This window comes from Pagrus major, chromosome 16 (genome assembly GCF_040436345.1).
Source record: "Pagrus major chromosome 16, Pma_NU_1.0".
In the NCBI taxonomy this organism is placed as follows: domain Eukaryota; kingdom Metazoa; phylum Chordata; class Actinopteri; order Spariformes; family Sparidae; genus Pagrus; species Pagrus major.
The window spans coordinates 23,897,008-23,921,848 of NC_133230.1; the positions used below are offsets into that span (position 1 = coordinate 23,897,008).

Consider the following 24,841-nt stretch of genomic DNA (forward strand, 5'->3'; position numbering starts at 1 on the left):
CTTTAAAACTACCTCTGCAATGTCATCCATATAGTCCATAGGGCCCCTATATGCGAGAAAATGCCTGCTATATGTCGAAAATGCAATATTATCAGTGTTTTTAAAGGTGCCGCATGTAGTTTTTGGGAAGAAATTCTAATCAGAAGAGAATGATCTTCATTGACCGACTTTTCATGACTGAATAAACTGAATAAGCAAACTGACCTTTTTAAAGGACAACTTTCATACTGTTTTACTTTGTTTATATGTGGCGGACCCTGCCACCTTTCTAGCTTCAGTGCTCTGGAGATCTTATTTTCCTCTGAGAACAGCTTGTTTATTCGGTTATGGAAAAAATCAATCTTTCTGGGTTTGAATTATTACTTCATTGATATTATAAATAACAAAATTCTGAGATTGGATTTCTTCTCAAAACTACAAAGTGCCCCATTTTTAATCTAGAAAACAAAACGTACAAGCAAACAAGCATACTGCGTAGTGTGTACAAGTAGCCAGTTAATCATGATCAAGTAAACAGATATGACAAATATAAGTGCTATAATTGGTTGCAACACTAGGACCAACAGGGATGGATGTGGAGCAAATACCAAATCACCCCCTGAAGTCCCTGCTACAAAACCATTACAGAGGAAACACTGATTATATTTTGTCTAAAGCTTACGCTCATACAAGAATATAAGCAGTCTGGCAGCAGGAATGTGTACAAATCCCTAGTTGAACTAACATTTTCTTTGACATACTGTATTCTCAGATTTATACCTATGTGCTACTTTCTCTCTGACAGCATCTGGACAGGCTGGGTGATGAATAGCCAGAGATCCTCCTCTGCATTTCAAGCCCAGTCACTCTGTCTGGGGTCAGACCACTTCTTTAGAGTGCCTGAGTAATAAACATGGCACCGATCATGGAGGGCACACACACCGTGTTAGTCCTATATGCACCCATCCGTGAACTAAGCAACATCAGCCTGTATTTCCCCAAGAGGCGGGCCCCGAGCTTCAAGTACAAGAGCCGCGCCCCTCATTCAGAAAGGGCCGGTAATGACCATGACTGGGGAAAGGAGGAACTTGCAGTGTCCGAACAAAGAGGCCAGTCTTCTGACTCCTCAAGCAGACTCCTTAACTCCCAGCAGGCAACAAAGGAAGTCGTTGCAGAGCTCTGCTGGCTGGCGGCGGAGCACCACCAGTTGCTGGCGGATCTCTTATCGCTGTGTAGGGTTTGTGCCAACAAAGTCAGGATGGGTAACCAGGATGGGAAACTGCAGGATTACATGGAGGGTCAGGAGGTTCACCTTGGAGGTCAGGTTCTAAGCAGCAGCAACTCTTCTCCCACTGTGCCTCCAGAGAATAAGAAAGCTGCATCTAAGAGCAAAAAGCTGAAGAAGTCGGGAGGCAAGAAGGTTGACAGTGCTGAGAATTTCCTGCACAGTAAGATGAAGAAGAAAGTTACGAACGGAACTCCATCTATTGTGCTTCCTGCTAACAACAATGTGTCTGTATCGTCAGCCTCAGTAGTGGACAGGATCCCAGGTATCCCACCTTCTGTCCTCATGTCTGACAGCCCTGTCACCGGTTCTTATGTCAGTGCGGTCAGCAATCCCATCCTGCCCATGGAGGAACCCTTCCAGATCTCTCGTGAGGGGTGGGACTTCATGGAGGACAACCGGACATTTGACCCTGACATGGATTTCTGCACCGACTTCTCTGAATATGATGGCGAGCTGGGTTATGAATCGTCATTTTGCAGCCTGATGGAGGGTCTGACCCGACGGGAAAGCGGCAGCAATCTCCGACCTCTTAAGAGGTTTGATTCCTCGGGTGAGACAGAGAGTGCATCAACAGTCAAGACCGCTCAGCAGATGTATGATGAGATCAACCAGAGTAATACAGGGGTCAGGGTGGTGGCTAAAGTGCAGGAGGTAGAAGGGAGAGTGCAACATGTCAGCCATACAGACAGGGCAGGGCCCACCATGCTGCACCCAGGGACTAGCAGCTGCCAGCAAGAGTATGGACAGTGGAGAGGCCCAAATGGAGACCACAAGATGGGTAACAAGCTCTCTGAGGGGCTACGGCTGCCTCTATCCCATACCACCGAACCTTACACTCAAACCAAGTCCCGCTTAAAGAGCCCTACTTCACCTTCTCTGGCCGGGGTCTTCAACATATCTTTCCCTGCCTCCAACAGTCTCCAGAGCATGTCCCCAGTCCTGTCCCCTCTGTCCTCGAAGCAGGCAAGCCCGCATTTCAACCACCGCATTGTACTCCTCTCAGACAAGGATGTGGACCACGAACAAGACAGCTCCAGCAACACAGACGAGGCCAAAATCTTCAGCGAGGTCATGGACAAGAACGGCAACAAGCGAACCGTCACCCGTCTGGATCTGAACCTCGGCAGGCGGCCCAGCAACTCCAAGTGGAACTCCTCGAGCAACTCCACAACAACAGGTGAGTTATTAGAAGCTCCTACTCTGAACACACTGATTCATGTTCGAACACCCTGCCTTCATCTAAATGTTGACACCGGTGCTTTTATCATCTCAGTAGCGTGAAACGTTTGTCAGAATATGCCCTTCATCTGGCATTGCTGTTGCTGGATTTCAAAGAAAAAGGATGCCTTGAGAGATTCAAGCGTGTGAATGTGTATGTGTCTGTGTGAGTGTGTCAGACCTACTGCCTGAGGGTGTTGTTAAAGTGCTCAAGCAGTTTACTCTGCAGCATTGTAACTGACAAACAGAGATTTACTTTGTCATTCCGGCTGTTATCTAATAAACTAGTTAGACCAATAAATAAGCACTGTTTTTCTAAAATGTCTCTGTTAGTCTTTGGCCGCAGTGTTCCCATCTTGGCTCAGACGTGTGACCACAAATTAAAAACTACCCAACAGAGTTGTACAAGGGGCAAGCGGGGCCTGAGAATAGTTTGGCTGATGATCCAGTTTAACTCTGTCAGTGCTGCTGGGAAGGCAGAGATTAGTGGGAGCGTCCCAGATCAAAGGCTCAAAGTTGACACTGGGTTCAACCTGACTGGGGTTCTCGTGAGCGCAGTGTTAACTGAACCATTGCCAATTTGGACTTTGAGGGATCTGCTGGCCCTCCCCTAAACCCACATCCTATCCAGTTCACAGGAAACTGACAAAGGATCAGTGACCCAGTGGGCACAAGGGTCACAGAAGACAGGATTCGAGTTTCCTTATTTGCAGAACTCTGTTGCTCTTTTCATAATCCGTACTATAGTAACTTATCACTAAAATGAATAATTATATTCATTAGTCCCGCCCTCTCTGTTGTAGCTTTTATGCTAGCAGTTTTAGCATAACTGCTCATGCGATACTGTGACCCTTTGCTCTTTCATTAAAGCTGTTGTAAGTGATATGCTTTCATTAAAATAAGTGTTAAATAGCTCTATATTTCAACGGTAATCACTGTTATAGTAGAGTGTTTGGTCAGTAACCCATGTCTCTACTCCCGCCGCTCATGCAGTGGAAGAGAAAATACATTTTCTGGTATCCCTTCCCACTTTATCCAATCAGGACAGAGAACTCCATGAAGAGGCGGTCCAAGCCTGGGCAATATGTCGATGTTGTTGACCTTACTGGTGATTATTCATCAAAAATGAAGTGACGGGAAAGTGGCAGCAACCTTCGACCAATTAAGAGGTTAAAATTCCTTGTGCAAAACAATATCTGAGAATGCAACGACAGTCAAGTCCACTCAGCAGTTGTATGGTGAAATCAACCAAAGTAATAATAAGCCATGTTGCCCAGCCATAGTTTTAAAATGTATACACTTAGACTGTACTGGAATCCTTCCAAACTGCACAATCCAAATCGATGGTGTTGCTGTCAGATTGATGCTTTTCAAAGCAGGCCTCAATTGTTATTAAGTTAGCTACCACTGTAACATGATAAATCATCCCTTTCAGTCACTATAAGACAATATTTGCTTTAATCTACTGCAGCAAACAGAAGACCTTCCATTGATTATGTAATTTACAAATAGACCATGGACAATGGTTGGACCCTTTTTTTTTTTAATGTCATCACAAACGGCTAACTATGCTGCATTTTAAAGAGTGTTTGAGTCGTTACGTCATAGACCAGCTCTGCCAATTCAGCCAGCACTGCCCAGCTCAGCAGCAGCCGGAGGGAGAAGAAGAGCTGAGCTGTGTGGAGATAAGCTAACTGGTGCTGGCTTTACTCATGTGGAGATGATTTGGATCAATTCCCACTGAAATGACACTGTCCGTGTGTGTCCTCACCTAGGCATGCACACACACAGATGCCACCATTGACATTTGCACATGCACACACATAATCCACATTATCTGGCGTTATACTCCACCTCTTTTTTTTTTAATCCCATGTTTTTATTAAATCCAAGGCCAAATACCATAAGTCCTCATCAGATGTGACTGTGTGATATTAAGACAGTTAAGCTGTTGGTATGAAACTCTGACAGAGCACGATACACGTAATTGCGTACCTCATGCTAACCAAATGCTTCATGCTACACAGCCGTCACAGTGAGGGCTTTAACCCTTAATCCAAAAGAAAGGTCCTTCTGTCGATTCTGCTGCATCTTAGCTGTTCCGTAGATCAGCCTTGTGTTGCTCGATAATTGAATACACTTCAGATGCTAACACAGATAAATGAACATCACAGGGTCCGGGACAAAAGGGCTAAGTGGGTCAGTGTGAAGCCCTTCATGGTTTGCAAATGTCAAACTAATTATTACCCAGGCTCTTTAATCTCTTATTGAAGCTCAGCGCCTATAAACGAGTGTTGTTATTATGCAGATGAGAATGGTTATTTTCAAGTAACACATTCTCTTGTTTCCTTCATGTGCTAATGCTCTTGCACTGCAGTCTGTGTAACCGAATAGCTTATGTGTTTGCTGAGGGTGTATGTGGTTGTTTTATGTGTGTTTGCGCAATGTCTACAGTATATGCCGTGTGTGCCTGCTAGTTCCTCTTTATGTCAGCGCTTGTGTTGCTTGTTCTTTTATACTTATCAGCCTTAAGATAAGGACACATAAACAACCTTTAAAGCTGCACAAGAAACATTAAAACCACAATAGCAACACCAAAACAAATGGCTAAAAGACGCTATTGGGTCACATTACACGTAAGTCGTATGATCATCTGTCCTTAAAAATACTGATAGCAGCTTTTAAAACAGTCACTTTTCAAGACAATCAGCCTTTAGTATGTCCCCACCCCCTCCTCTTAGTTCCCTGCTCATTTTATTGTCTGACATATGGCAGGCAATACCATAATCAGATTACCCAATACGTTCCTGCAAGGTCATATGAAACTGATCAGTGCAGAGCAAGAGTGTATCACCCTGCTCTCCCTGCTAGCTGTCATTCAACACAAAGTGCCCTGCCGTGCAACATTGTTCCACCCAGTGCAGACAAGGCCCAGCTCTATTCACATAATGAAGTGGATTCTGCCAAAACAGACTAGTCCGTCTCACACTGTTGCTCTCGTTTGCATACTACAGACAGACAAACAGGGCACAAAGGTCATCCTCATATATAACGTGTAACTTGTTTTCTTTAATAAGTGACTGCTACGCTGCCACCATGAAAAAATGTTAGCAATGTTCCATCTCATGCTGTTTTAAGGCTTCTCCTCAGCGTTCCACTATTTTAAAGATACACCCACCGGTGGATTGAAGCGAACCTAACCAAATTTCACTGTCTCTCAGTCAATGGCCTGCCAGACACAATGAGAGCACTCTTCCCTCTTCCTCAGCTCTGTATAAACCCATCAGCCTCCAGAACTGCATTTCAAATCAGTAATGATGACTCTTTGGGCATCATGTCATGCTATATTACTGTGCTGGCCCTCAGAGCACCACAGAGCTCCTCTCTGAGTTTCCACTTGTAGCTACCCCTCACACTGATCAGAGTTTTTGCAGTTGTATTTTTATTTAATTTTTATTTTTTGTTTTCAATTAAGTTCACTTTCAGTTAATTTCAGTAGTAGTTTTAGTTGTTTGTTTTTTATCTTTATCATAATATGAGCTAGAGATGCACTGATTTTTGAAATTCTGAGCTGATACTGGTGATAAACTAACAATTTGGTTTTTGTTGTTATTTATTGCCCATATTGTGCCAGGATAACAAAGAAATCCTCATGATATAAATAACTGTTTTAAAGTCATTAAGCCGATCATTACACCATCTGTGAAAGAGCCTGATTTCGATGATACAATTTGACAAACAACCGTTAATACAGCATTCTTTCACATGAGAAATGAAAAATGGCTGCTTCCTTTTCAGTCCGCTTTTCAACTACTCAATGATAGGAATTTGTCAGTACTTGCATAACCGTACTAACTGATGGCAGGGATGTCACGAGCCTGTAGCTCATGAATGTCCCAGCGAAAAATTGATTCAACACAACAGATAAACGCGGGCCGCTGCTATCGGTGATCATAATCTTATTTCTCGGTAGCCAATATGTTGACGTCCAACAAGGTAAATATCTGCCGAAAGCAATGTTTAGCATGTATATCTTTGCATAATATGGGAGGTATTTGTCAGGGGCAAGAGCTAAGATCATCAGATCTCATTTTGCACATCGGGTTACAAACTGCTCACTTACAGCATGGCCAATAAAAGAGTGATTAAAGCTGCTGTGAGCGTCACTTCTTGTCCGTTTTGCAGTTACCAGTCACCTCCGTCCTCTCTACGTCACCATTATTTCACGACTATTCCTTTGCCTCTTTCTTTTCTGCAAGTGTTTTTCTTCACTTTGCCTGTTTGTCACTGGGAGCACTGGAATTGGTAGCTACTGTCATTGCGGGTATAGACAGGACCGGCTCGTTCTGTAGTTCTCTGTCCTGATTGGATAAAGTGGGCAAGGCTACCAGAAAATGTATTTTCTCTTTTACTGCATGAGCAAGAGGAGGAGAGACATGGGTAACTGACCAAACACTCTACAGTGATTACTGTTGGAATATAGAGCTATTTAATACTTATTTTAATAAAAAATATATCACTTACAGCAGCTTTAATACATGTAAATTGCTACAAAGTGTTGCATAGACCCCCTTTTTAACTAACATATTTATTTTTTCACACCTACCCAAAGCGGTCAGTCAAACAGCCATCCACAACCACCAAGCCTACGTGGAGAAACAGCTGTGACAGGCACTAAAGAAACAGGGTGATTTATTAATCCTGCATTTTCCATGATTTATATTAAAGTCTATGATCCTCCTTCCTGGCTAAAAGTGTCGTTGGGGGGGCGGAGGCTGCCAGATGCACTCACCATGCCACATGACCCAGTTATTTTACTTTGAACGATGCGGTTATAGATTTTAAGTGGATATAATGAAGCACACTGGGAAAAGCTGTTGCGTCTGTAATAAGAAAGAGAAACTGTAGCGGGGGAGGCGTTAGACTATTTTACTAATTTGGGATGGCTCTCTGTGCTTTTTCTGGTCTGCTGTAGATTTTAGTCCTTTTTAATACCAAAGAAATGATCCGGTTCATTCACTGCTGCTTACGAACTAAAATGAGATAGTCGGCGCTTTTAAAGGTTTGAAGAGAAACTTTGCGGTTTCCTCTCGCTGCTTTGTTGTGATCAATACATCCTCCACACAGCTTTCTCTGACCGCTGGATGAGTGATGGCCAGCAGACAGAGTGACAGGTGGTTTAATCCATCACCGCTGACAACACCCACCTGTCAGGATCAGACAATGGATGGACTCTGAGCCACCCCAAACACAAATACTTTATTGTTAAAATGATGATGCTTACTGTAGCACAGAAACACCCATGCTGTCTGACAGCTGCTCACTCACACACTGTGATTTTCACTGTCAAATTACTGTGCTGTCATTCAACACCTACAGGGTTTCTCTGTGGAAACACCCTTTAGATGTCTGAGTCTCTATTAAAGTACATTGACTTTGCTAAAGAGTATTTCTGTACAGACTTCGACAGTATTTGGCGGGCTGCTGTTTCTTGGGCTGGGATGATTTAGTTAGCGTTGCATCACTGTCAGACCCAATCCCGTCTGCACCCAGTGTCCCCTCAGTTATGGACACTGTGATTCAGTCTTGGCTTTTAGAGCAGCAGGGAGGGAGATTAAATCGCAATAAGCGCACAGTTTTCCCCGGGGTTTGTGAATTTAAGCTCACTGTGTGAGTGGGGGTGCATGTAAGAGAATGATGAAACGACTATCAAATACACCAATGCAGTGCGTTCATTACCTAATGGGTCTAAGACATGGCTACCCAAAGTGGGGCCCACATGCCAAAGCTGGCAAGCCATAAGACTGTATTTGGCAAAAAAACACAGTTTATTCTGTTTTATTTGTGAGTGAGTCAATTAAGTGACAGAATTTTTTTTTTTTATCCTAACAAAACTGTACATTAGATGTTTGCTTTTGGCCTGTGGCCCACCATTAACTTTGGGTTTTGACCCCTGGTCAAAGAGAGTTGCCTCTCCGTGTCTGTTTACTGTCATTTCATTGCAGCGTGTGTCTTATTTCTAGCATACAGTAATGACGACAGAGCTTCACTGCAGTGTTTCACCACAGGTACACAGGCGTGCCTCCTCCTCCTCCCTGTCCAGATGGTGGCAGTGTGGGCCAGCTTATGCATGTTTAATTAGGTGACCAGTCGGCTGTCTATCCAGAGAGGCAAACATGCTCAAGCAAGCTTTAGAAAATGATTAACTGTGAAGTTTTGTGAGGGTTCCTATGAAGGAACATAGCATACATACCTAAACAAGTGTTCATTATCTCTTTCGTATATTTAATAGTGTAGTTGGAAGCAGGGATTGTAGAGAGGGCTGTTTCTGCTCAGTAGTTTCTTTCCTTGGCAGGACTGAGCTTTTACTCTGCATTTGGATGTGGCCCAGCCTGCAGTCAGCAGTTCCCGCTGCGGGTCCATGCAGCGCAGCATTATCATAATGAAAAGTTATTAATCTAATCCTACTGCTTTTTTTCCCCTGCTGTCCAAGTCCCAGATAACTGGAAGGACTGCAGGCATTGCTGCCATCTCATAATGAGTGATTGTGGTAGAACACTGAAGCTGAATTTCAATGCTTCTATTTTTTTTTTAAATGCGGCCCCCCCCGTTCGTTTTGTGTGTGTGTGTGTGGGCTCTTCATAACTGAATTTAAAGCATTTGGCAGGGAGTTGTACAAGGGGACATCCAACTGGGGCTGCACGATACAGCAAAAAAACCCATCATGCTGCGATTACTTTTGGCATATATTATGGTTGTGATAACATTCAGTATCAGTCAGAATGATCATTTTGCATTAACATTTTTATTTTCACTGAAAAAACAATTACAATCATGATGATGGGACATTAGTCGAAGCATGCACCAAACAAACATGATCTCTTACATCTGGAGAACAAGATTTGTGTGGCAGTTTCTGCTATTTGAATACTGAATAAATTTGCACTCGGCCATATTGCAATTCCAATAATACCTTTGTTAATTGTGCAATAATACCATATGCTCTGTTCTTGGACACTCATTACAAAGGGCTGTGATGGGCTATTTTAGCATCTTATCGAACAGGAAGTGATATGATTTTCTCTGTTTCCAGCTTATACTTCTGCCCTGGTCGAGGTGTTGTCTTACAGCTGGATGAAATTGAGGTCACCAAGCTTCAAGAGCTACACCCTCCCCCCTCTCGCTCACACTATCTCTTCTCGTCTCTCTCCACCTCCTTTTTCTTCCTCCTTATTCATTCACCTCACTGTCCCTGTCCCATATCTCTTAAACTTGCATGACTGACTCTCTTGAGAAAGTAAATGCATGCATCGAGGCAGGATATACCGCATTTCCATGCACATGAGAAGAATGTGAAATTGCATTTCTGCTGGTGCCCTCGTTTGTTGGCACTAGCCTGCTTCCTGAAGTTAACAGCATGTGATTTGTTGAGGACGTAGCACATGAGGAGGGTTCTGCACTGCACTGAGCTGTAAATATTAAAGGCCAGGTGCCCTTAAATAAATTCAGCCTTACCAGCATACTGCAGCAAAAACAACAGAGGGTAATCTGATTTTTAAAATACGTTCACCCTGTTAAAGCTCATTCCTAAGCATCATTACAGCTCACTCATCATTAGCCTCTGTGTGACTGCCTGGTCAGGAGAGGGCAGTGTTTCCCAATCTAAATGAATTCCTCCTTGAGGGCCTTTGGATAACTGAACACAGGCTCACACAAATCACACACAACTATCTGCAGCTGACTTTATTCAGTACCGTTACAGTGCTGAGCAACGCCACGCCGCGGCTCTGTTACAGTGAACGCGTCCTGAATGCAAATCAATACCAGACGTTGGTATTTGAGGCCAGTGCTCTGCAGCCGTTTTTCCTTACTGGATGGCTTTCTGCTGGTGTCGACGGTGGGAACAGGGCCGTCTAAGTGCAGATAAAAATAGCAGTTTGCCCTCGAGCCTGCAGCAAAACGGGGTCTCTCGCTCGCTGCCGGTTTGATGCTAAAAGATTCCGATGCCTGCATTCTACCTCATTCCACTTTTATCACACATGCAGGTTACGCAGGAAAACAACTTGGCTCAAGTCAGTGCTGCTTATTTAGCCTCGTCACACATGATCACACCTGTTAGGCTGTTTGTTATTCCTTGCAGCAAAGCAAGTAGAGTCTAGCGATTATTTTCTCGAATTAATCGATTAGTTTGTTCTATAAAAAAATCAGTAAAGTCCAGAATTACATCCTCAAAAGTCTTGTTTTGTTCACAACCCAAAGATATTCAGTTTAGAGTAAAGAAACTTAAAGACATTCACATTTTAAGATGCTTTTTTTTTTTTTTACCCTAAAAAATGACTCAAACCAATTTAATCAATTATCAAAATAGCTGGCCATTAATGTAAAGGATAATTTTACCCAATAATGAAAATTCTGTAATTATCCACTTACCCCCATGCCCTTACGAAACTTCACCCAACTTTCCATCAGCCTGGGGGTGAGGAGATAATGACTGGATTTTCATTTTTATTTGAACTTATCCTTTAATAGTTGAAATTTTAATGTTGCAGCTCTAACACAGCGCGTTAACTACCCTGTGTTTGTGTGCGTTTGTGTCTTTCTGCAGATGACTCCCTCTTGCGTCAGGATGACATTTGGATGCTGGATGGCGACGACCCTCAGGAGCCCCTCTCCCGCGTTCCACGCCCCGATCACCTGGACTTCCTGCGCATCACGCCGCCTGAGGACGACATCATCGGAGACACACCCTACTGCCCAAAGCTGGAGTGCACGGTGAGCAGCACAAACACAAGTTAACTGTCATGCATATTTTCACACCCAGTGCACTCCTTTCTCCCCCTCGTGGGACTCAGAGGGATTTCTCTCCACTCGGGCATTTAATCACCTGATCATGAATTCTTTCAAACGGATTAACCGGTCATGGATTCTAATCTGTGGACTGGGGTCCTGAGCCAAAAACTGACTGAGATAATTCCACTCAAACCTCAAAACAAAGACAGGAAATCTCTCCTTCTCTTGCAAATGTTTTAATCTTATTTTCAGAGGTGAAGGCTGTCTCTCTATTGAACAGAAGTTGCACCACAATATTTAGTTTGCCACGGAGCATGTGAGCGACGTAATCCTCCTGATCGGGATGTGTGTCTTCTAAAAATAAGCCCACGGCAAACAATGCATTGTTTGTTTCCAGGTGTTTGTAGGCTAAGAAACTCCCCCTCTAATGTCTAATAGACTGTTGTGAAAAACTGATTGCGTCTCTAAAGTCTTTCCAGATTCCATCATGCTGTCTGGCGTTCATTCCTGTAGCAGATGAGCCACATTACCTGGGTGTGGTTTTTAGGCGGGTGGCGCATCAGCGCAAGCCGCACATTGTTTTCCCAACACACAGTAACTGGCCTGACTGTGTCAATAATCAGGTAACATACCAGTACAAAGGCCACGCTGCACCAAATTAGGCACCCTGCATTGTTGTGAAAGTGACAGCCATCTGTCATGTAGTCCATTTACATTCCTTAGAAACACACACCTCTGTTATACATGACATATTCTGAGTGTGTTGTAATATGTGAATACACAAAAGGAGAGTTGTGATGATAGTGTTTGCATGATCTGCAACTTGCAAATGACTTCACCTCTATTTTGAGCTGTCAGATCTGTGTTCACATCACAGTCTTGCCTATCAGTGGCGTTTCTTTCTCGTATAAGCTCTGGGTGGGGGATTTACTGTGTGTGTTGGAAATACCACTGCTCTTATGTAACTTAATTCCTCAGTCACAGAACCCTGCGCTCTGTTTGTGGTTTCCTACAGATGAGGGGAACAAAGTAATCCACAATGGAAAATGCAATTACGCGTGGTATTTTATTCACTCAGGTTTTTATTGGTGAGAGATAACCAATAAAACATTTAATCATATCAATGACAAAGACATACTTGTTGTGGATATGCCTTTACGACAGCGTTCCCATCATTCATACAGTCGTTTAGCTGGGTTTGTTTTCAACGTCACTATTTTGGGCTGTGGAAACCGATCATTCATCCGATTCGTCTTCCAGTCGTGTTTCTTGTAGCATGTCGCTTTCCATTAGGATGCTTTCTTAATGGACTGGATGAAAAACTTACGTCAGCGACGGTCTGAAGGAATGCAATCAAGGAGGGTGACCTTTGGCTGCTCAGGGCTACCACAGTTTGAAGAACTGCTGCGTTTTTCTAAGCGCTTCCTCGATATTTATACAGAAATCAATCAAAGGTTAGAGCAGGTTCAGTCAAGGATAAGCTAAAAAAGATAGTTTATACACTACAGTTGTTTGATTTATTTATAAAAACTATTTTAGGTAGTCTTTCCCACACACAGGTTGGATTTCCTGTTAGCTTGCAAACCTCCTCACAGCTAAACTGAATCAAACATGCTCAGTGTATACAGACTTATGGTAAGGAAATCAAACTTTTATTTTTTCTTACTGATTTCAGTCCTGCTCTGTCTGAGTGTTCATGAGCTGCCTCCCACACACATTAGCCTCTTAGCATGTTAGCTAGAGCTGGCAGGCTGACTAATCACCCGGTCTTAAGCCCTGTATTGGACTAACGCACCACAATGAGGGCATAACAGACCTCTGCAGCTCTCCACCTGACCACAGACTGCCTCCCTCTCCGTGTTTTGCCCTGTTACCTCAGCAGCCATTTTACAGAAGTGAGCAGAGGTAATCAGACACCTGCGGTGCCGGGCTCTGCAGGTCTCCTCCCAGGAAGGGAGGAACCTGAAGGGAGGCGTCCCCAGACTGGGTAGACCAGTAAGACACTTTTTTTTTTTTTTTTTTCAACCTGAGGGATATTTTTTCTCACACTCAGCACACAGGACTCTCCTGTAAACTGGGAGACAAGTTGGAGAAACTACAGGAACAGTTTGGTCATGGATTCCACGGTGTATACCAGCAAAAAGAAGGGACTCAACTTGTCGGAATAGTTGGGAATAGTTTTGTGGAAGGCAGGTGAACTCTGCTCTCCTGTTCTCCCAGGAAGATTACAGCAGGACATGCTTCCAGCCGCTGAACAGCTTGACTTCTTTCGCAGCGTCATGGGAATCCCGCTCTCACAGAGGAGACCGAACTGTACTGCTGACAACATACTGTACTGTCAGTAGTACCGTGCTCTAATGAAAGTCTAATATATGCAACCTGTTTGCGTGTCGCCAAACAGGAATACAGGATAGTGTTGTTGTAACTGGCGTGCTCCTGGAGAAGGTAAGAGGAGCCTGGGAGATTTGTCCATACAAAGGCCTTTTGTTCCCAGTCAGTGGTAGAGGTGGAATAGGAGCAGCTTGGATAACTGGAGTTGGGGAGATGGACCTGTTGTGACATTTTCATTTGACACTTTGCCAGAGCTGCTACCTGTTTTGGTTTGCCTCACTTCACTTTCAGTTTGAACAAAAATGGACAGTGCAAGTAAGAACTCGGGGACGGGGGAGCAGCCCCCTAGTTCCCTCCTGAATGTCTTAAGCTTCGGTTTCTTCGGCCGAGATAGATCTGCCTCTTCCGATCTTCCATCGGCCAGGCTGATGTCTTTCAAGGAGTTGCCAGATGGGGAGAATCCTCCTCCTGAAGATGTGAATAGGGAGCTCCAAGATATCCATCAGGATGATGTTACTGCTTCCTGTGATACATGGCAGAGGGCTGAATCATCAGAAATCTACAAGGCAGCAGGAACCTCAGTTGACCCTGATCTGGTCCAGGTCACCAGAGTTGAAACGTACAGTGACGGGGAAAATGAGGACGAGAAAGCAACCCGCAGCAGCGCTAGACTGTTAGAGACAATTGCCAGGGCCAGGAGAACTAGCCTACCTGCGAAAGACAATAACGAAGTGGACAACGGTGATGGACATGAGCTAGAGTCCGGTAAGGCAGATGAAGAGTACAAATTGCCTTTGTTTAGAACTCACAACGTTAGGGACAGGTCCTTAGTAGAATCTATGTTATTTAATACAGACAGGTTCAGCAGCAAATCTGGCTCAAAAACAGCCAAACAGGGAGATAACTGGAGTCTCAAGGAGAGCCCGCCCACCATGTCTGCGGATGTAGAAACATCCAGCGCTAGAAAGATTAGTGGCGACAATGTGAGGACAGATGAGAGCGACGAGTACGCCAGCATAGATTGTTCTCTGCCTGTTCCTTCTGTCATCTCTGGGCATCTGACTTTGGAGGATGCAGGCTATAATGCTACCATGGCCTCTCCGTTAAGGCAGATGGAGGACTTAGATCATGTACGAAAGGAGGAGACGGACGAATCTCACTACAGACTGGCGTCCTCTACTGTTCCCCTCAGCCCGAAGACTCCAGAGGAGCAGTCAGACTCTACAGGTATCACAAATCAAACCACGTTGCTGCCATCTACATCTAAAGAGTCCCCAGCTGCTCCAAACACACCACCTCCAGCTTCATCCGTTGCCCGCTCCCCTAACTCTTCCACTTCGTCCCCATCCAGAGGCACGTCGCTCTCTGCGTCCCCTTCCTTCCAGATGCCGGCTCTCTTCAGCGGGCTGCGGGTGCTGAAGAAAGGAGCAGTTGGGGAAGAAAGGGAGACGATGTCCGAGATCAAGCAGAGGGAGAAGGACGCTGACCTGGCCCTGCTCAACCTGAAGAAGTCGGTAAACAAAGCCAAGCTCTACCCTGAGCAGAAGACGGCCTCTCCGACCAAAAAACTCACAGATTCTAAACCTGTCACGGGAACTAAAAGCGTTGTAATGGGACAGCTGAGTCACCTGCTCAACCGAGACAACCAAGATGAGGCCAAAAAGTCTGATGGCCGCGATGATGATGATGATCCATACGCGAGAAAAGACACCAAAAAGTCTGAGGAGGGACAGGATGCTGATCCAAACAGCAACAAAGAGTCTGAGAATGGAGAAGAGGTTGTGGGAGAGAACATTCCAGACTCAGAAACCCCAACATCCACACCGGAGAGAAAGAAAACCTCAGACCTGGCGTACGAAACCTTCAGGAACATCTTTGGCCCCAAAGCTGTCAAAAAGGAAAAAACAGAAGATGTGGATCTGGAAGCAGTGAGAAAGAAAATCAAGACTGACAAGGAAAATCTAAGGTCTATTTTTGAGAGAGCCTCCAAATCTCCTGGCAAGGACAACAAGAGTCCCACAGAGGCTAATGTATGAAATTCACTCAATTATTTTTCATCTTTCTTTTATTTATTGGAAGATGCACATGTGCTTTGTACAAATATGGATAAAATTGACATGACGCTGACATTTTCCCTTGTTTTCTCTCCCCACAGACGGAGGTCACGTCTCCTACAGACAGCGAGGACCGGACTCCAGGGCGTCTGCAGGCTGTGTGGCCTCCACCCAAAGCCAAGGATGAGGAAGAGAAGGTGGGGCTCAGATACACCGAGGCAGGTAAGAACTGCAATCTTCTTGCTTTAGATGCTGTCGTCTGTGTTTACCTGCAGGAATGCTGACGGATGATCACGCCAGTCTGGCGTACACTGACACACCTCACACTGATTGGCTTTGTGGATAAGTGCCATTGTAGATATCATATTTATATCATAGTGTTTTTTTAATGGATCTCTTGTAAAAAGAAAAGTAGAGCCGCTGATATCACACCCTTGAGCACTTACACTTTACTCTAAAACTCAGAGAGGAACCATGCAGAGCTAGATAAGCATCAGCAGCAGGGTGTAAGACATCCTTTAAATCCATTTAAGAACACAGTGAGGCAGTGTCTGCACCTTAATGCTGCTGTTTGTACGGCGGTGGCACGACAGGATAGCATGTTTGACTGTTGGTGAAGTAAAACCATTTAATGGAATCGAGTATACTCTGGGCAGCACGCCATGTTTGGCCCACCTTGTACTCTAAAGGTGTAATGACTCAGAGATGGGTTAAAAGCACACACTGTCGTCCACAGGCTGATTCTATTACAAAGTAAAAAGCCTTTCCTCTCACGTTCTGGTACAGTGGAATTATCGACTAACATCTGTTGGATGTTCTGTGCGGTGCAGCTTCATCCGCGAGAATAGATTAGCAAGTGTGGATTATTCTGGTGATTTGTGAGGGTTTGCTCTTGTGTGTGGAATTTCAGAAGCAGAGCAAAAGTCCAGACTGCGAGCCATATAGATAAACCAACATATGTGTACATTCATATCTCCTGCTTCACACACGAGTCTGTTCATTTGTCACGCACTTGCAGTATGGCCGTAGATAAGAGTACTGATTAACTGGCGTAAATAATGACGACGCGTTACTTAGTCTGTTAAGTATTCATCATTAATCATTACAACAAATTGCTTGTGTGTGGCTCCATAATTAGTGAAGGCTAGCTGCAGTCTGACCCGGTGAAAGATACTTTTTCTGAAGCAAATCAGAACAAGTAGATACAAGAAGTATAAGTAATTCCTCGAGCCATCAGCCTGTATAACATGCAGCTTTAATCAACAATTCTCTTAGCTCGTCACTTGCACTTTTGCTCTTTCACAACAAACTTGATTTTACTGATTCGGTTCGACTGCTTTTATTCAATTGTATTGTTTAGTCTGTCTCAATGTGTTCAAATGTGTTATTATTAAGTTGTGGTCTTATTGTGAAGGCCTTTCTATTGTTTTTACTGTGGATTTTATTTGATTCATGTCTGGAGCACTGGATCAAATAATTTCCCCCATGTGGGACAATAAAGTGGATCTGAATCTAAATCAGTCCCAAACAGGATCATGACAAACTCTCAAATGAAAAAAAGAGCTCTAAACTCAACAGACTAGTCTTAAAATAAACTGGAATAAAAGATTGACAGCAGATGATAACACATTGTGTAACTTTTTGGGGTAGGATGTCGAGTTACACGAGGTCGGATAGGGTCGGATGTTTATGTCTGTATAATGCTGAATCAGCATTTTTGATTTGTGTTTTGACCTGACGACAAAATGTTTTGTTTTGGCTTTCACTTCAGTCAGCAGTGGTATTTAAAACTGGTCGGTCGAGGTTACAAATTTAGCTTTTTATCGTGAAAGTGACCCACCCTTCTGAAGAAGTTAACCACAAAAAAATGTTCATCTTGTTGGAATGTCTCTTGTCTTGCAGATTAGCTTGATAATGGTTTACCATGCTAATCATGCAGCCATTAGCTCAAGAAAACTATTGTATGCAACTACTGTGTCTGTGCTAACTTGAATGGTTCTCAGTAGAGTGCATACCTCCACCAAGGCCCATCCGTCCCCTTTTGTACTTGCTCAGAGATACCAACCACCTAAATAGAAGATCCATGCTTGATTCCCTGAGAAATTTACGTAAATGAAAAACATATCTCATAATGTTAAAGAAAATGATGGTTCCGTCTCTTTATCCGGATCTGCACCAAATGTTAATGTGGTCTATTCTGGGCCGAGACGCATCCTTCGTCCAAGTTTTGCGGAAATCTGTTCAGTAGTTTTGAGTGTAATCCTGCTGACAAACTGTTAAAAATAACCTCATTGGCAGAGTTAATAAGTATTTGCTCTTAATTTGTAGAGAAACACCAGCTCGTGTGTTGTGATTATTACACTGATAGCATTCAGTGCATAATTATTATGTATTGAATCAAAACTGCCAGCAGAGTGAGTTTGTGTTCTCATACAAATGTTCTGGTATTGCCTTCTCTCAGAGCACCAGGCTGCCCTCTTACAGCTGAAGAGAGAGTGCAAAGAAGAGCTGGAGAGGATGCATGTGAGTATGTTATCAACATAGCAGACATGTACAAACACTGACTGAAAACACATTATGTAACAGGGAGAACTAGCCCAGGCATCTCTGTGAGGGCAGACTAGGCAAGCCACGTGTATTTTCATAACACATTTCAACAACATGGCAATTCAGAGTGCTTGATTATAGCTAAGTAAGGTGGTTCTGGTGCATAGTATCAAACAGAAATAAGGGATTTGTGAAACAAAATTTTAGCAATACATTTGTGAGAGAAATTAATGCGTGTGTGTGGAAGGATATGCACAAAAAGCAACATTTTTGAATACCTAGTCTGTCCTTGCAGTTGACTCTCCTGAACACAAGATGGCAATAAGTGAGCACAAAATGTTCAAGTGCAGCAGCTGAACTGATTTAAAAACTCTGCTGAGTGTTTAGTAAATTAAATTAAATGAAATGTATTTGGATGTAATGTTTTTTTGTTGGTTTTTTTTTTTTGCACATTTACATTCCCAGAAAGACGGTATAGATTAGGGTAAACACAATTTCAAATACATTTAAATCGGACTCAAATTTCTGTTGTCAATCAGTGTGGTTGTAGGGTATTTTGGGGATATTGTTTATGGAATTTGAAATGTTTTAAAACAAAAATAATCAAATTAGATCTGAGTGTGAGCATTTAGTAAACCATTGAAACTTAAAACTTTTGAATTATTAGACAATTTCTTTATAATGGCTTAATGTCCTGATCGATGACTCCTTATGTGACACTGAGCACTTTAATTCCAAAAATGAACTATTTCAATGATTATAAAATATGTTAATCAAAATGAAGCAAAATCTTACACATCATTTAGCCAGTGTGTTAATTTACTTCACATTATGTCAATTAAAATACCTGAATTTCATGTATTATGTCTAACAATGTTGCATCCAAATGATCAGTCCATGCTACACACAGAGTTCTGTGATAGACTCTCTTTTGTCTCTGATTTGACTCTCTCTCTTTGAGCTCTCTCCTTAATTCATTTTAAAGGTGTCTGTTTCATCCATCAAAAGCAGAGGTTAGGAAAAGTGTTGCACTGGTGTTTTTTCATCTGTCAACTTAATCAAGAGTCAAACTTTCTGTATACCCTCGGAAAACCCGAAGAACATAGTTATTATGGCCTCGTTACATAATTTCTACCACTGATAAATTGCTTTATGGAGCGTTTCCTTGAAAAGTCTGACCTCAGAATTGGTTTCTCAGCCCGTCCGCTCAAAGCCTTTAATTTGACGTCGACCTTTAAAGCACTCATGCTGACACCGAGAAACATGCACCGCAGTCGGCCCACAAGAAAGGGCGGGAACGTGCCTAATTCTATTTCTAAACGGACATGAGCTAACCAGGAACATGTGTAAGATTTATTGCAAAACAATTTCCTTTCTGCATCAAATCAATACTTCGCTTTGGTTGGATTATTTGCCATTGTTCGAAATGTCAAATGAAAACTGGAGTTGCAAGATTTTTACTAATAAACCAATATAATGACAATGAAGTTAAAAACAAAGCTGAGAACAATTAATAAGATTTGTGTTTTTCAACATAGAATCACGTTCATGTAGGCCCCTTTTTAAAAGAATAATTATACAGTCAGATCCAAGTTCATTTAAGGAAACACATCATCCACCAAATATGGTTTTATTATATTATATGATGGAAATGACTGAATTTTCTTTGTTGTTTTTGTCCTGCTCTTGCTTCTTACAGTCTGACTTTGAGCTCCAGATCTTCCAACTGCGAGGTGAGAATGCAGTCTCAATATCACATCTCGAAGGGACCATTGCCAAGATGCAAAGAGACAGAGGGTACAACGCGGGCCAGGAGCGGGGCGAGGTCCGCGATGTTGCCGTGTCCACCGCAGATGACCCGATCGCCAAGTCGTTCCGCACCGTGAGCATCCAGACGGACAGGGAGACCTTCATCAAGAGCCCTGAGGGTGCTCAAAGCCCCAGCCAGAACATACCCAAAAAACTCGACCTGGACTCTATCGGACTAAATCTAAAAGCTGGAACGGCCCCAGGGCCTCCTGGACCACCACCTCCACCTCCTCCCCCTCTCCCACCAGGCCTCTCAGGACCTCCACCACCACCACCCCCTCCTCCTCCTCCACCTCCTCCCCCTATGCCAGGCAGCATGGGAGCACCGCCGCCGCCACCCCCACCACCCCCACCTCTCCCTGGTGGTGGTCCGCCACCCCCACCACCTCCGCCTCCCCCCCCTGGCCTACCTGGAGCTGGTCCACCTCCTCCTCCCCCTCCTCCAGGCGGTGGCCTGCCACCTCCTCCCCCTATGGGGGGCTTCAGTCTGAGCCAGAAGGAGAAGGCCCCACGGAAACCTGCCATTGAGCCGGCCTGTCCCATGAAGCCTCTGTACTGGACCAGGATACAGATACAGGACAATAAGTATGTGGAACATTGCTTAAAATACACTCTTATTGTATCTTAAGGGATAATTACGGACGATACAACTTGGGTCTTATTTTCATGTAGTAGTAATCATGTTATACTCTGCGAGATTAGGGAGTACGGCAATGTTGCTATGAAGAAGATATGAGCTGACTTGGTTGATTTAAAAAAAAAATTAGAAGTCGTCATCATTGACTTTTGGCTTCAGGCGCAACACAAACCCCAGCCTGCTGTGTGGAAGTCCTGTGTTGGACTCATTCATCCACCACAACTGCAAAACTTCCCCCAGTATCTAGACTTGCAGTCATAACCCAAAAAAAAGACCAAATGTGCAACGATGCATGCAACATGTTGTTGTTGTTGTTTCTGCAGCTGGGTGTACGTAGGCAAATAGCTGTTGTTTGACTGTTTTCAAGCAGTTGCAAATAGACTAATTTGTATAATTATAAAAACATTGCGGTAAAGACCAGAGCTAAACTGGTATTCCAGTCAATAGTAGCGTATTGCAGAAATACTTTATGTGTCCAGAGGCAGGCCCAGGATGTTTGAGGAACAGGGGCGCACCAGCTGTATGCAGTTGGGCACCACCACGCCGAAAAAGGCACTGGAAGGGCATCTGGAGGGCACTTTATCATGTTTTAGTTACTATAGGGGCATCCAAGAGGACACTCTCCAAGCATTTGAGGATGAAAGAAAATCTGAAATAATTGTTAAAATCGTCAGAATGCATGTTGAATGTGACTCATTGGACAATTAATTGTGTTCACTCGCATTGATTTTCATTAGCTGATTAGTCTTGAGGGATTCTGCAGTGTCATCAAAGTGAGTTTTTACAAAGTCCTGGACGAGATGAAGATCTCCAATACTCCCAGGGCTGATGAGGTTCTCCGCTTCATTGGTTCTAATGGGGTCACTCCTGTTCAGAGGAAAGATATCATAGATATGTTTGCTGCACCAGATACTCTGTAATTGTAAGTGGATTATCCAGCCCATTTGCAGAGGCTGTGGTTGTTGCCTCCGAGTGCCAGGCTTTATGGCCTTGTATTTCCATGGCTGGATTAGTAGGGGGAAGCTGAGTTGTGGTTCTCTCTCTGTCTCCCTCTCTCTCTCCCTCTCTCTCTCTCTTTGGTCCTGGCCAGCGCTGCAGGACTGACTGACTACACTACAGCAGTTTCATGTCAGCTATAAATCTAACTGTAAAGGGCCAAGTTAAGGTGCATTAAATGGGTCAGATGTTTAACTATAGTTGGATCAGCTGTGTGATCTCTGTTAATGGTGTGAGGTTCTGAGTTATGAGGGGGAGCAGCGTCAGGTTTGAAATGATGCCAGGTGTCCAAATGCAAGTACAGTTGGCAGCACGCGGGGCAGTCTTTCCTGGGAAGCTGTTTCAAGAAAAGGGAGTGGAGCTTTAAGGGGGATTTGAATTCAATTAGAGTCATAATCCAGTCAATTAGAAAGTTGTCTTGCATGGAAATATTTCTTGAGCTTTGGATGTAATTTTCTTTTCCGAGCCGAATTCCTGCACAGTTTGTTGAGCTTATTTTCCTCAGTCTCTAAGAAGGGAGTGCAAAATCAAAGGAGGATTTTGGGACAGTATCATTATGTTCTCTTGGCTTCCCCCAGATGAATCCCCCTCACCAGCGCCATTGGACTTACTTGACCTTAATTGAGTCACTGGAAAGTCTGTTGATTGTTCGTGTATTTAAGCCACAATAAGCCTGCCAGCGCTTGTGTTAGCACGTTGTGTCCAGGTTCTCTTTCTCGTCGTAAATGAGCCTTGACTCTGGGGAGATCGATCTGCCAGTCTCATGAGCTCACAGATGAGATGTAATGTCAGTAAACTATGACCTACAAGAACAACTGTGGTGTGTGAAAAGATAAAGGAAACCGGTAATTAGGCATGTGTCAACACTCTAAAATCTTTCTTTAGAATAAGTTTATTTCCAAGTAAGCGTGTTTATTATGCCGTTAATGTCCGTTTGATTAACAGACATGGGGAGGGAAAGCAGAGACAGATGTGTCGAGTTTTAGCAAACAGAAAAGTCAGCCGAGTGCTCACATCCTGAACATCCTCTTGACTTTAGACACCTCTTGTTCTTATTTCTGTTTGTTTTTTCCACGTTACTCAGCAACTTCTGACACACAACACTGCCTCCCGTATTCTGTGTTCGTTTTTCCTCAAAATGGTGCTTTATTGCAGAAACAAGCTCATCTTAAACTTTTGTTATTTTTATCACCTCGCTCATAAACAGTGCTTTTTAAAGCCGGGATCGCGGCCCTTCCTGCCAAGTGTTTGCCGGACGGTGAAATGGAAAATGAAAAAACAGCGGAGAAGGTTGCATAAACATCAAACAAGCTTCCACAAATAGAACACTATTTGTTTAGCTCAAGGAAACTATGTTTCTAGCCTGCCCTGTAAGTCACTGTCATTGTGACTGTGCATCTTGTAACCTCAGTTTGGTTATCTTACAAATTGCCCCTTCAAATCTACGCATCCAGAGGTTTTTTTTTTTTTTTAAAACATTCAAAAAGTGAACTAACATTATCAACAGAATGAACAAACAGCAGTGCAGCAATATTATATACATGTGTAATATGTGTTGTGTGTTGCAGAGATGTCTACTGAAGTTAGTAAGCTAACAGCTAGCCTCGGCCCATCCTGTCTAGTAATACCACTTTATACCTCACTAATTAGTCTAATAAGCAAACAACATAAACTGACAAAACTCAAGAAAGGACTTTTTTTTCTCTCTTTTACCAAACTAAGATAAGCTTAATTGCCACAAACAAAATAAAAAATCAAAACAGTCTATGTTTGTCTCTCCACAACATCTCTGGTTTGGTCGTAATAAATCCTCAATTCACGTAGTAAGATGTGAAAATATTCTAGCTCTACGCACGGTTTTCACCTGCTGCCGATAACCCGACTCTCTCTCACTCCTCTGCTGCTTAAGCCTCTCGTGTCCCCGCCTGCTGCGTCTTCTCGTCCTCAAAGCCGCTGTAAATCGCCTCCATACTGTATCCCCTGTCGTCAAACTGACCTCTGTTCAGCCCAGTTGAGATGAACTCCGGTCCAGGCATTCTTAATCAGATAAAAGGGCCACTTAGCTGCATGGCTAGCTGAGGTAACTTTGGTAACGTCAGCTAGTTGTACCAGCCAAAGTTGGCTACAGCAGAGAGTATAGTGAGCAGGAGTTAGTGGTTATGCTGTCCCTTCTTATATTGTTGGCGCTAACCTCGACAGGTGCCCATCTCATGTTACACTTAATCTGTGGTTCATTTCATGGTGTTTTAACTTAAGATTTTCACTTGTTTTTCTAGCAACAACACACTCTGGGGTTCTTTGGAGGAACCAAACATCACCAACACCAATGAGTTCGAGGATCTTTTCTCCAAGGCCACGCCGCAGCCGAAGAAGAAGCCCCTGTCGGACACCTACGAGAAGAAGGCCAAAACTAAGAAGGTAAATTCACTCTCCTTCACAGTTTGGGTTATATCTTCTCAGTTTTTCTTTGACCCCAGTTGTGTTGAAATAATCGCTTATTTCCTGTTTATGGTCTCTCTGCAACCACCTGAGGGCGTTGTTAGTTTCTTATCAAGCTTTGTTTAAAAAAGGCTCTTTGTCTGCTGTCTTGCTCAATCATAAATCAAAGAAAGAACTAACAAAAGGTGAAGTGGGAAGAAATGGATTGCCGCTCTGATCGAGTCTTCCTCCAGACTGTTGCGTACAGTTGCCAGGTCCTGCACCGGGCCAACACAGGCTATCAGTTTATGAGCTCACTCCCTTGTTTTTTCTGGGCGGGATTGTAATGAAGGTCGGGTTCAGAGTTATGTTTTTTCCATCTGTGCAAGCTTCAATGTTTAGTTTTTGAAGATGAAACGAGTTTGGAAAAATCAGCAAAGATGTGCTTTTTGTGCCGGATTGATCTACCGTTCCCCCAACGGTCCAAAGACACACTTGTTGACGTCTTGTCAAATGCTGCAACTCTGCACCTCTGCGGCAGCCAGCGCTGCGTCAGCATCCTGGCTCTCTGGTGGTCCTCACTGTGGCGTCCGAGCAGTTAAAAATCGGCCACTGCCCCAGACTGTCCCCTCTAAATCCATACACATCCCCTATTCTGATCAATTTGTCAAGGCTCCACTGCGCTCCAGAGGGCCTGTGTGTGTGTGTGTGTGTGTGTGTGTGTGTGTGTGTGTGTGTGTGTGCGTGTGCGTGTGCGTGTGTGTGCTCCTGTCC

General features: G+C 43.7%; 1 protein-coding gene across 1 annotated transcript in view; it reads left to right on the plus strand.

Annotated features, from left to right (window-relative positions):
• The window catches only part of LOC141010045 (formin-like), a 55,140-nt gene that overhangs the window by 759 nt on the left and 29,540 nt on the right, over positions 1 to 24,841 (plus strand). Inside the window, exons 2-7 of the mRNA XM_073482827.1 lie at positions 785 to 2,444; positions 11,091 to 11,257; positions 15,762 to 15,882; positions 18,122 to 18,183; positions 19,907 to 20,601; positions 23,926 to 24,067. Of these exons, the coding sequence (XP_073338928.1) occupies positions 893 to 2,444; positions 11,091 to 11,257; positions 15,762 to 15,882; positions 18,122 to 18,183; positions 19,907 to 20,601; positions 23,926 to 24,067 (2,739 nt within the window). The 5' untranslated portion in view covers positions 785 to 892. The remainder of the gene's footprint in view (positions 1 to 784; positions 2,445 to 11,090; positions 11,258 to 15,761; positions 15,883 to 18,121; positions 18,184 to 19,906; positions 20,602 to 23,925; positions 24,068 to 24,841) is intronic.